At 36.5% G+C, this 13,448-nt stretch overlaps 1 protein-coding gene across 1 annotated transcript; it reads right to left on the reverse strand.

The window, feature by feature from the left end:
• Positions 1 to 245: 245 nt before the first annotated feature.
• Positions 246 to 13,240, reverse strand: lipib (lipase, member Ib). The gene is made up of 10 exons (XM_056450768.1): positions 13,189 to 13,240; positions 9,248 to 9,624; positions 7,479 to 7,587; positions 5,658 to 5,759; positions 5,150 to 5,239; positions 3,029 to 3,196; positions 864 to 953; positions 680 to 788; positions 424 to 597; positions 246 to 321 (listed from the first exon to the last, which is right to left on the reverse strand). The coding sequence occupies exons 1-10, from the start codon at positions 13,238 to 13,240 to the stop codon at positions 246 to 248; spliced, it is 1,347 nt and encodes a 448-aa protein (XP_056306743.1).
• Between the last annotated feature and the right edge of the window lie 208 nt (positions 13,241 to 13,448).

Here is a 13,448-nt window from a genome sequence, read left to right on the forward strand (position 1 = left end):
TAATATTTGGTTTTTGGCCCTTCATATGAAAAACTCTGGGCAACCATGGTTAAGCATAACATTTAAGTTACAAATGTTATGCTAGACAAAATGCAGTGTTCATTAAGACACTAGTGCTTTAAAAATCACAGTAGTATCCATAGTAAAAGGCACTAAAAGTTTTCAAACACTTTAGATCCTCTTAAAAAGACTAGTACATATAGGCATTTCAGTATGATAGTTTTTTTTTTCTTCCACAGAAGAAATTAATGACAGGGCAATGGTTTGAAGGACACCTCAGCATTCTCCTCTAAAATAATATCATATCGACACATTAGCGACCTGTTGGAGACAAGCAAAAAAGCCTGATTAAATGCCTGAGCTTTATCAGGATGCATCAAAATTGCAGTAATTAACTGAGAAATAAAACCATTAGATATTAACCTGTATGGTTTTTCCAGTGGAGAGATCCGTATACGAAGCAGCCTTATCTTGTATCGAGGTCCGATAACATTTCCAGTGACGATCCGTAATGATATTTTCTGAATTGGATATAGATCCTCATCAAACTGTGCCAGTAGTCGAGTGGATGTATACTGCTCAAACCTCATCAGTTTACTGAAACAAAACACGTGAAACAACAGTTACAGGACGGCAAGTCAAATACTGACAGGTCTCTGGTATTTAAATTCATACATACTTGTCTATGTGGGCCTCGGTTACATTTTTCCCATTGTGCAGTCGGAGTATGACCACTCCCCAGCGTAGGAACTGGTTCCAGGTAACTAAGTCCACTCTGTAACTCGTCTCTGTTCAAAAGAGAAATCATATTATGGCACAAACTGCCTTTTGAGGAAACCATTTGAGCTGTTATGATTACTCACTGCTATAGGGGAGTTCTGCTGTTGTTGAGAAATATGCTCTAGTTTGTCCTAGTCTTAACAGCGTGTCCCTCCATTGGCTGAGGTCATAACCTAAGGAGGAAAATTATAGAACTTACTTACATTTCACTTCATAATTGTGGTCAGAAGCCTTTAAGCAACACACTGCTTGATATTGTCAGTGACTTTATTTACATACATGAAGCCAGGGGGTATTTTTATGCAAGTGTACAAATATCAGATGTAATGTTCATGTTTGAAAAATATTGTAATGGTAAACCGGTATGATGCAAACATTAGATTTTTGTTTACTTGGTCAAACTGCATATCAGTGTTCATGTTTTAAAGTTTTGGCCCCAGTTGCCTTCCATATTAGTGGACATTTTCATTTTAACGTGAAACTCCCAATTACCAAAGTTTCTGTTGAAATTACTGTCAGCAAATGTTCGTTAATCAGGTAAATGTGATCATGAATTCTGAATAAGCCATCTGGAATCTGCCATTTATTCTTGACTTGTCACAAACCTGTTTGAGTTTCTTTCTCCTGTAAAACACAAAAGAAGTTTTGTTTTTTTTTTAATGTTGAAAACCTGTAACCACTGACTTCCGTAGTATCTGTTTTTCATACTATGGAAGTCAGTGGTCTAACATTCTTCAAAATAGCTTATTTTGTGTTCAACAGAAAAGGGAAACTTATCAGGGTTTGGAACCACATGAAGGTGAGTAAATTTTCATTTTGGGGGAACTATCCCTTTAAATTCCAAAATATTTAGAGGGCGAATTGCCTGAAGCCTTTAAACAAATAGTCACCTTAAAATGATCAGGTTCTATCTAACATTTTTGTCAAAATTAAGTTATTGACATATTCTTATTAAATGACAACTTATTTACATTATGGGATGTTTTTTATAAGTTGTTTACATTTTAAGACTGTATTTAAAAAAACACACACATACTGTTTGCTATGGAATGCAAAAACTTTGAAGCTCAATATCTCAAAATCATTTAGAACGCAGATAGAACCTTATAATTCCAAGGTGACGAAATGTCTTTAATATATTTGCATCAACACAGTTTGACACTGATAGCACATTAATGACCACAACAGCCAATAAAATCAATATATTTCAAACTTAATTTGCATACTGGAAATTTACTAGTTTCCTGGCATGCATGCAAACATATGTTGTATCACCTATAAAAACTGCCACCTCAACACAGTCAAACTGTCTAGACAGTGCAGAAACACATTAAAGATGCCGGCTTTAACATGGTTTTGTACGGTGGCCGAGAGAGCTTAAAATGTTGTAATTTAGAAAAACACGTGCAATTACAAAACACACCAGCAAATTACGAAAAGATCATCATCCGTTTGACAGCACACATGCTGCAAATCCTCACAACGCAAACATTAATAAAACGCACTGCATTTCACACAACACAAACATTAATAAAACGTGCTGCATTTCTCACAACACACAAAGAACGGAACACAATGGAAATGTTTCTAAGGGGCCCAAAAACGTCACTGACGCCGTTGAAGTTGTGTTTACCCGATACTAGTGTCTTTAGTATTTATTAGCCTAAATAACCACAACCTCCATAACCAGGATCCGTCATGTTTTAGAGTCTTGAAACATTTCTGTGGTGTTGTTTGAAATGCGGTGCGTTTTATAATGTTTGCGTTGTGACGATTTGCAGCATGTGTTCTGTCAAACGGAAGAAGATCTTTTCTAAATTTGCTGGTGTTTTTAGAATTGCAAGTGTTTTCCTAAATTGCAGCATGTTAAGCTCTCTCAGCCACCGTAGTTTTGACCCCAACTGCCTTCCATAAAAGCATCCGTAAAACATGTCTATGAAAGGCATCTCGGCAGTCGTGGCTGAAAGTTTTTAATCAAACCCTGTAAAACATGTCAAAACAAAGTAGCTGTGTGAAAGTGGCCATTTTAAAAAGTATCTATTGTGTGGTTTAGGCATCTACAGTGATATCTCAATAAGAAACATGACATTTGTATCGGTTTATCTCCATGTACCTTCGTCTTATGCAAATATAGTCGTAAATACAGCATTTTATTGGCCCTAACCACCTTTCAAACTACCCCACACGACTAAAGTGTGTGTTCAAAGAAATGCCACACATAAAATCCTGGTGTACTAGGTCTATTTACCCAGGACAGGACAGGAAGCAGGCTTGAAGGTCTCACACTGCAAACACTGGCCGCTGAGGAAGTCACTGTATGATGAACACGGGTATCCCGTAAGACTACAGGTGCGATTCAGAGAGCACAGGTACAGAAACACTGACCTCTGGTGATCGCACACAAAATAAGATTTCCCTGTGGTGAAGGTGAAGAGAAATTAGATTAGATCTTTAGCCCTGTTGCCCATTAACGTAATCGTATAATGATTTCAGTGCCATTGTATGGGTTACATAATGTAAGGCAAGATGCATGTAAAAACACTTTCAGAGAAGGGGCTTTTTGGCTTTCCATAGGTTTTTTTTTCTCCCTTTTTCCAATTTAATGTAAAGAAAACACCTGCAATGCTCTTAAGTATTTATTTTATCACACTCTTATCAGTTAACTAGCAAATTTCTATTCTAAAACATTTCTGTTTTCTCAAAATTCTTTTTTTTTCTCCTGCATTGAGCTATAAATCTCCATTCCAGCAACACTTACTCTAAACCTTACACTTTTATTCATGCTATAATTTTTACATGGGTATACACTCACTAACCACTTTATTAGGTACATCTTACTAGTACAGGTTTGGACCTCTTTGCCTTCAGAACTGCCTTAATCCTTCATGGCATAGATTCAACAAGGTACTGGAAACATTCATCAGAGATTTTGGTCCATATTGACATGATAGCATCATGCAGTTGCTGCAGATTTGTCAGCTCCACATCCATGTTACAAGTCTCCCATTCCACCACATTCTAAAGGTGCTCTTGGATTGAGGTCTGGTGACTGTGGAGACCATTTGCGTACAGTGAACTCATTGTCATGTTCAAGAAACCAGAAGCTTCACGCTTTATGACATGGCGCGTTATGCTGCTGGAAGTAGCCATCAGAAGATGAGTACACTGTGGTCATAAAGAAATGGACATGGTCAGCAATAATACTCTGGTAGGCTGTGGCGTTGACACAATGCTCAATTGGTACTAATGAGCCCAAAGTGTGCCAAGTAAATATTCCCCACACCATAACACCACCATCAACAGCCTGAACCATTGCTACAAGGCAGGATGGATCCATGCTTTCATGTTGTTGATGCCAAAAATCTGAATGTCGCAGCAGAAATCAAGATTCATCAGACCAGGCAACATTTTCCTAAATCTTTTATTGTCCAATTTTGGTGAGCCTATGCCAATTGTAGCCTCAGGTTCCTGTTCTTAGATGACAGGAGTGGCACCTGGTGTGGTCTTCTGCTGCTGTAGCCCATCCGCCTCGAGGTTCGACGTGTTGTGTGTTCAGAGATGCTCTTCTGCAGACTCGGTTGCAACAAGAGATTATTTGAGTTACTGTTGCCTTTCTATCAGCTCGAACCAGTCTGGCCAATCTCCTCTGACCTCTGGCATCAACATGGCATTTGCACCCACAGAACTGCTGCTCACTGGATATTTTCTCTTTTCCAGACCATTCTCTCTAAACCCTAGAGATGGTTGTGCGTGAAAATCCCAGTAGGTCAGCAGTTTCTGAAAGACTCAGACCAGTCCATCTGGCACCAACAACCATGCCACATTCAAAGTCACTTAAATCACCTTTCTTCTCCATTCTGATGCTCAGTTTGAACTGCAGCAGATCTTCTTGACTATGTCTACATGCCTAATTGAGTTGCTGCCATGTGATTGGCTGATTAGAAATTTGCGTTAACGAGCAGTCGTACATGTGTACCCAATAAAGTGGCTGGTGAGTGTATATTCATACATAATATGCTGATTAAGTACATTTTATATACAACTTCATCCAGTGTTGATTTGTTTGTACTAGAAGTGTGTGCAAATTGGCACTTATTTAATTAAATAATGGCATATTTAAAAAACTTGTAATACAAGCTTTTGTAATTATTAATATAATCATGTGGAAAAGATAATATTAGATTTTTATTAAATTATCGTGTGAAAATCTAATTACAAAACCAGATTTTTGCATTTTACTTTGCATTTTATGTGATATCATCTAAAATAATTTAGCTGATTCTACAGAATCATTTTGGTGTGCTGATTGAATGAATAACTTGTATCTCCACCCTGACCTTTCCCAAAAGTTTAATCTTAACGTACTGACCTGAGAAGATGGTTTTGGGACATCCCGGCTGATCTAATCCTCCATTGGCATAGAAGTCAATATGGCCATGTGTTCCTCTAAGGCCAAAGGCTGCCACAGGAAACAGAGCGTGGGATTGTTAGGCCATGTTTGGCATGCTATGTAGTACTGTTTTAGCATTTGACTTGACCTTCCATTTGTAATGTGATAAATCACCTCAGATCCTATCCAATCAATGACTGGATTGCATGTGTCATGATTAAACATGCCAACATTGGTTATGTAAAAAAGTTTGATTGCCCTCCTAAAATAGTAGATATTTATCCATGGAATAGCAATGCAAAATAAAAAGCACTTTAAAAAACATTCAAAATTATGTGCCTGACAATATTTTTAGGTATGAAAACTGGGTGTCTCCTGTATTGTTATTCCTGCATTATATTAGACAGCTTACATTAAATGCACACATATATAGCCATAGCTGTATGTGAATATATCAATAGAGTATCTTCAGAATTATCATACTTACAATTCATATCTGTGTGCAGCACATCTACAAACTGGGCATCAGTTGGATCGAGACGTTCCTCAGGGGAAGCACTGGCAAACATTGGCCCTGCTGGATCCAGACCTACAGGAGACAAATCAAACTTAATTTAATGGGCATGATTAACTAACTAAGGAAGGCATTGTGCCAAAAAGTCTGTGTTTTGTATCACCTGAAGAATGTAAAATAAAAAAATACAAAGCAATTATTTAATGAGTGCGAATCATCACCTTCTGAATAATATTATTGACCAGATTAATGCACCAAAATAGTTAGTTTTTTTTTAACTCAAGCGTGCAGGGCAAACTTCATTACTCAACATGATTAACTGACTGAAACAGATAGTTCGCCTGACACGACACTGAAAACGTACTATTTACTCACCTTTAATTGGTTCCAAACTATCTGTCTTTTCCTTCTGAACACAAAAGAAGATATTTTGAAGAATGTTGGACACTGATAGCCATTAACTTAAAAAAATACTGTGGAAGTAAATGGTTACCGGTTGACAACATTCTACGAAATATTTACTTTTGCTTCAGTTACAACTTCCGTCCACACTACCCTAAAGTTTTCAAACAGCTTTTTGAAAATGCGGAAGAGGCCGTTTTGCTGCAGACATTCTGATTGGAGCTTTTTCCTCAATATTAGGTGCACAAAGTTCAGTCTGGCACCCTTTCCTTAAGTTCAGACTTCGCAAGTTTAATATGGAAAACAAACTCCCAAGGGCACTTCGGGTAAAAACGGTATACTTTATAATGTCATTTGCCTCACCCTGGCTATCTTAATAATAAAATGAAACATGATATGAGGACTGCTTAATTACATTTTGATATTAACTTAACAGACACTAAAAATGTTGAGGCGTCGTGTACCTACATATTTATATGACCGTAATCTACACTGTATGCATATTTATAACAAAATGGAGCCTATAACATAACTGCCTCCTTTCATTTCCAATGAAAAATACGAGACATACCCTCTCCTTTGCTGAATATCGGTTTTAATTATTAATGTCTATTATAAAAGTAGAACGTTCAATAAGTTCATACAATATAGGAAATAAAGGCAAGCAATCAGTCAAATGTGCAGAATCAGCGTACGTGGTTACACTAATATATTAACTTCTCTGCACTCTGCCAAAACACGTTACCTGAGAACAATAATAGATTCAGACCATTAGATATAGACAAGATAAATTAATTACCACAATTAACAACTATAGTGAGATGAAATCCAGCGGAAGATGCTTGATGAACTGTCCGACCTACGCTGCTCTCACCCGGGGAGCTGTGCCGACAACCTGGAGCAAATGCCAGAGTTTAAGTGTAGTGTGGATGGAGATCTGTTCAGAAATGCTAGGTGAAATGCCAGCGTGGACGTGGATCGTTCATTCATTCATTTTCTTTTCGGCTTTATTAATCTAGGGTTGCCACAGCGGAATGAACCACCAACTTATCCAGTATTTGTTTTATGCAGCGGATGCCCTTCCAGCTGCAACCCATCACAGGGAAACACATACACACTTATTCACACACATACACTACGGACAATTTAGCCTACTCAATTCACTTGTACCGCATGTCTTTGGACTGTGGGGGAAACTGGAGCACCCGGAGGAAACCCACGCGAACACAGGGAGAACATGCAAACTCCACACAGAAACGCCAACTGACCCAGCCGAGGCTCGAACCAGCGACCTTTTGCTGTGAGGCGACAGCACTACCTACTGCGCCACTGCGGCGCGATGTGGATCGTTTTCATTGTAAAACATATGTGTAAACAGGGCCTAAATCTCACCTGTGATTCTGCCCACTCGTCCTCCCAACATTGCGCCAATGAAACCAGCCACATGTGCACCAAGGCTCACACCAATCAGGTGGATAGAGTCGAGAGAGGCTCCCTCTTTCTGAAAGACACATCCATTATTTCATGCTGAAATCAAATCAGTTTTTTGTGTCCAAACCCTTTATTCAATTCAGTGCTCACAGTGTACTGTGTAGTACAATAGAAAATCATGATGGTAATGTTTATATTCATATTTAATCTCAGATGGTCAGGCAGTGGTTCATCTTTTATAAACTGTTAAAATGTTGGTGTCTGTGATGTTGTGTACATCATAAATTAGCTTTAAAGGTGTTATAGAATGCATTGATACAATATGTTCAATTGTTTTATTATATAAATAAAAGCTATGTGGCTTAGGTCAGTGGTTCCCAAAGTGGGGATTGCTTGGTGATCTCCAAAAATCAAATTCATTTTATTAAACTATTAGAATGAACATATTTTAATATTTCATCCATAACCTACAGAAGAAAAAAAAAACAGTAGTTAATAGTATATATATATATATATATATATATATATATATATATATATAAAAGCCATCAGTCTTTGATTTTTGCGACCCCTGGGGTGATTGTTATTTTAAAGAGACAGCAGAGTGATTTTAGGGCACTAGGTTAAACTTTCTGACACCTTTATGGCACTCACGTACATTAAAAATAAATACAGGCCACAACTGAACATGGAGGATGGTCTCGGCGTTCTTTAAAAATAAACAATGAATGGACTTGGGTCTATTGTATGTGTGCGCCAGTGTGTGCAAGGTTTATATATTTATAACAACCTCAGAGGATATTGGGGGTTCTAAGTCACTGGCATTGTATTTTGGGGGTCACGGGCTGAAAAGTTTGGGAACCCCTGTCTTAGGTGAGTGCAAAGTCCCTCAGAAACTCAAGGAATCGGTACTTTGAATTTGTATTGGTACTATTTTGAAATGGTTGGTTTTGACCATATTTGGAAGGGCCAACTGAGTATTTGGAGTATTTTGCAGTTAATAATAGTTTAATATATTATAATATATATATAATATATTAACCTCCACATAAACTGATGAGTTTTATAAGGCTATTGCTTTCCTTTCATTCCAGAAAAATCACAGTAAGAGCTGAGTGATATGACACAATGCATAAATGTGCATTAAACGCTTATATTCAGCAGTGTGCATGTGTTTGTTGCTTCATTACAAACATATACACAAATTTACACAAGGAAACATACGCAAATATACATGTCAAACTAACAAAAGATACATCTGAACAAGCCTTATGTCTCTTCAGGGTGGCAATGAATAAATTTATAATCCGTATTTCCCACATTTTGCATTCTGTTGTGGTGAGAATAGATCAGCTCACTCTTTCTTAAAGCCCGTTTCATTTTCAGAATAAAAGCCCCACAAACATAGAAACTAGGGCAAACTTAAAATAGAGGAAAATTATTGTTGTAATCTCACTAGGAAACCTTGTAGCCAATTAAACACAGCCTGAGGTGTCTGTCTTTTAGACTCGTAAACAACGGAGTTTGTAGCTCACTGTATACCATTTCCATGTACTGAACTCTTAAGCTATGCCTGGGTATATCCAGATTTTTATTCTGTGTGGTATAACCAAATGAAGCTCATATATGGCTATAGAGACAAAGTTATCTCAATTCAGATGAGTAAAGACTAAGACCCAGAAACAATATTCATTACTCAAGAAGCTTAGGAACAACCGCTGACTCTATACCTCCATGCTCTCTATGAAGCCGGTGATGTTTAGAGCCGTGCCTCGTGTGTTGGCCACTGCTGTTAAGTAGTTGAGGTTTGCTGCTCCTCTGTTCCAGTCCACTACCAGGATGTTCATGTCCTTCTGAGCTGCTAGCAGGTGTACGATGTGGTTGATCCAGATTGGCGGTGCCCCAGTGGGTCGGTACCCATGGATGACAAAGGTGGTGGGTCTGGTTACGTTAAAAAGGGGTTGTTGGGTGAAGTTGTGGTGTGGTAGCTCCTGACCACACTCGAGGTTGGCACGGGTGTAGAGCAGCAGACGCACGAATAGATTGGTCCCTATGAAAGAGTCGTGGAAGTCCAGATCTGTGAAGTTGTCGCAGTCACTGTCCTCACCTGATGACAGAGGACACTGACTTAAAGGTGTGCGCTTTGAATGATGGATTGTATAGTTTAATACATTGCTAGCAAGTTTTATCAGAAAGATTAGCACACTGAGTACATCTTCATGCACTGCTAGCATTCTCCTAAACTGATTATTAAGAGATAGATAGATAGATAGATAGATAGATAGATAGATAGATAGATAGATAGATAGATAGATAGATAGATAGATAGATAGATATATAGATAGATAGATAGATAGATAGATAGATAGATAGATAGATAGATAGATAGATAGATAGATAGATAGATAGATAGATAGATAGATAGATAGATAGATAGATAGATTTGTGTGTTAATTGTTTCTAGTATGTTACTAGCATTTTCCTTCTACATTCTTTTTCTAACATGTTTATCTAAAATGCTAAAATGTTTTAGCATGTTCGTGCTAGGCTATTTCTTGAGGGACAGACGAATAATAATGTTGATGTTTCTACAATTCATCACATTGCTAACATGCTACTTATGATAAATTTAGCATTTCCTAAGCTGATTGTTAGGTTTTGTGACCGATAGATGGATGGATGGATGGATGGATGGATGGATGGATGGGTGGATGGGTTGGTGGTTAGATAGGGCATCAGTTAGCATGATTTAGCACACAGTATATTTTTGTATGTTGTTTCTAGTATGTTGCTAGCATATTTCCATCTACAGTCATGGTCTAACATGTTTTTCTAAAATGTTTTAGCATGTTCGTGCTAGGCTATTTCTTGATGTGATGGTTTGACTTTGCTAGTGATTGATGAAGGGACAGAAGGATAATAATGTTGATGTTTCTACAATTCATTACATTGCTAACATGCTACCTATGAGAAACTTTGCATTTCCTACGCTGATTGTTAGGTGATAGATAGATAGATAGATAGATAGATAGATAGATAGATAGATAGATAGATAGATAGATAGATAGATAGATAGATAGATAGATAGATAGATGATAGATAGATAGATAGATAGATAGATAGATAGATAGATAGATAGATAGATAGATAGATAGATAGATAGATAGATAGATAGATAGATAGATTTTACAGTTCAACACATTGCTAACATGCTATTTCAAAGGTAGCATGTTTTCAGCATGATTTATTATGACGTTGATTGAACTTTGAGGAGATTTGAGGACATATAATATATTACTTCTAACATAATTTGCTTGCAAATGTTATTTCATTAAGCTTTTAACTAGTCAAAATAAGTTAAATAAAAGTAATAATTTGAGCTTTATCAAATTCCTGAAAGTCTTTATTCTCTCCCTTTCTTATTCTTTCCCATAATTGACATAGACTGATCAACAAGTCAAGTAAGCTTGGATTTCAGCGACCCAGTTCCCGCTTCATCTTCCCGTGCGTCATCTCCACTTAGCATCAGCGTTTCATGCATCCATTTCTCTTCCTGCATGACAATCTTCTTCAACTCATCATGCATATCGTCTGCTCCACCTCATAAATAAGCCATGCCTCTCAGGTTTAACATGTAGATTTGAGACCCTAGAGGTCATCTTGTGCTCTGTAATTAGCCTCTGCACGTAAGACACAATTGGATCATGCTTCTATAAAAAAGCAGATCATCCCACCTCTCCTTCCACATGTTCCTCTCCCAGCAGAAAGATCTGCCAGTAGTACAGGTGTCGAGTCACATGAGCTTATTGTATTTAACCCTCATCTGTTATGTCTGCCATCTGCAAGAGTTACCAATTTAGCATGCTACTGAAATAACACTGGTGAATATAGGCTACAAACCAATAGCCTATTTGGTCACATTTTACAGGACCTGGAATTTGAAGAGTAGCCTCAAATTTAGTTCTGAACTACTCGAAGGCAAACGTTTACACACTGGTAAATTATAGTAATGTTCAGATTATGTTTAAGTTGCAGCTTAAGTCAAAATGGTCTGATATAGTTGAATTTTTCCAGTCACACTATACAATATGGAACACAAGGTATCAACAGGCTGTCTGCGGGGTCTTAAAAGGTCTTAAAATGTCTTAAGTCTCAAATTTAAAATTTTAGGCCTTAAAAAGTCTTACATTTACTAAAATATTGTGTTGTAGGTCTTAAATCTTTTTTAAACAGGTCTTTATTTTCTTTTGTTTATGTATTGCTACCCAATCTGGCCAACACCCATACGATCACCAACAATCCATCTCAATCAAACTTTAATTTTGTAATTTAAAAAGGTCATTTTTAACTATATTTACCATAATGGTTTAATTATTTTTCCTTAAAATAACATTTGTTTAAAAGTGCCCCATGTATTTACTGCTGAGGACACCGACATACATTTAGATTATTATAGTTTTGAAAACTTTTAAAACAATTGTTCGTTTTTTATTTTAAAGAAAGTTTATGTTGGGAAAAAAGTATATTAATACAAGTAGAGCTTGCTTGTTTTTACACAACATTTAAATATTTTGCTAAATAAATATTTTTTCATTATTATTATTACATTATTATTGTACTATTAAATGTATTAAATTATAATAGTTTTTGAGAGGGCAAATGAAAATCTTTTCCATCTCAAAAATTTGCGTTTACCCCTTTATGAGCCTAAAATTTCATTTATAATGGTCATAAAAATGTCTTCAATTTAACTTACTTTACAGAAACCCTGATTAACTAACATGTATAACTGATGAAAACACATTTATTAAAGTATTTATTCATGTTAGTTCATGAAAATAGCTTTAATTTTACTAATGCTCTCTAATATTAACAAGCACACAGTTTCAACCATGTGAATTATATGATTAATGTTTGTTTATTTTTCTTTGACTTAGTCCCTTGTTTATCAGGAGTTTCCACAGTGGAATGAACCGCCTAATAAAGGTTAATTGTTCATAAATTGTTCTTTGTTTGTTGAGGTTAGTAAATATATTAACATTAATTACCTGTCCCATATTGTAAAGCGTTCCTTTTAATAATTTCTAATAAGACTGTAAAAAATCAAGCAACTTCAACTAATTATTTAAAAGCGTTTTCTTAAGTTCATTCAATATCTCTCTTGAAAACATTGCTTGAATATTTTTTTAGTTTGCTCAAACTTGGATGCAGATTGCATAAGGAATAAAACTATATTTAATATTTTACTGAAACACCTACAAAAATAAAGGTTCTTGATGCCAAAATAGCTGAATCAAAGAACTTACATCAATGAAACTGAGTAAAAATATTAAGTTAAACATTGTACAACTAAAAAAGAATTGGTTGAAACCTGATTGGTTCATAAACATAAGTTGAAGTAACATAAAACATTTGTAATCATGACTACTTTTTTGTTGTATTTTGTACACTGTACGTAGTAAATCCAAAATTTCAAGTGGTCTTTTTTCATAACATGCACCTGTTGAATCTCATCACACAGTTAAACACAAAATATTGAATCAGAAATGCAAAGACTATACCTAAACCCTTCTCCAAACCAGTAGACAAGCTCCAGACAAGAAGTCAGTGGATCACAGTTAAGCAAATTAAATCTGTAATCTACCGAACAGAGCCCTGTCCTGTCTCTTACCTTTACAGAGCAGAAATATGCTCAATATTATCAGGAAACACCACCGTGACATCCTTACGCACAAGATGAGAGAGACAGATGAAGAATATCAAGAAGACGATAGAAATAACATTGCAGTGTGTGTGGTGAAAGAATGAGCAAGTGGATGAGGGGCTGTGGGCGGAGCTAAGGAGATTGGATGACATCACACATGCTCACAGTATGGTAGATCAGCAGGCCAGCTTAGGACTTCCAGAAGAGTACAGAAAACCAAACCTGCA

The sequence above is a fragment of the Danio aesculapii genome, chromosome 24 (genome assembly GCF_903798145.1).
Source record: "Danio aesculapii chromosome 24, fDanAes4.1, whole genome shotgun sequence".
Taxonomy (NCBI): Eukaryota; Metazoa; Chordata; class Actinopteri; order Cypriniformes; family Danionidae; genus Danio; species Danio aesculapii.

Bases quoted from the DNA above. Each gene is read 5' to 3' on its own strand.
- lipib (XM_056450768.1), bottom strand. From the start codon at position 13,240: ATGTCACGGTGGTGTTTCCTGATAATATTGAGCATATTTCTGCTCTGT. The intron at 789-863 runs GTGAGTAATCAT...TCTTTTGAACAG, and splicing joins AGCAGAACTCCCCTATAGCA to AGACGAGTTACAGAGTGGAC. The intron at 598-679 runs GTATGTATGAAT...GTTTTGTTTCAG, and splicing joins ACCGAGGCCCACATAGACAA to TAAACTGATGAGGTTTGAGC.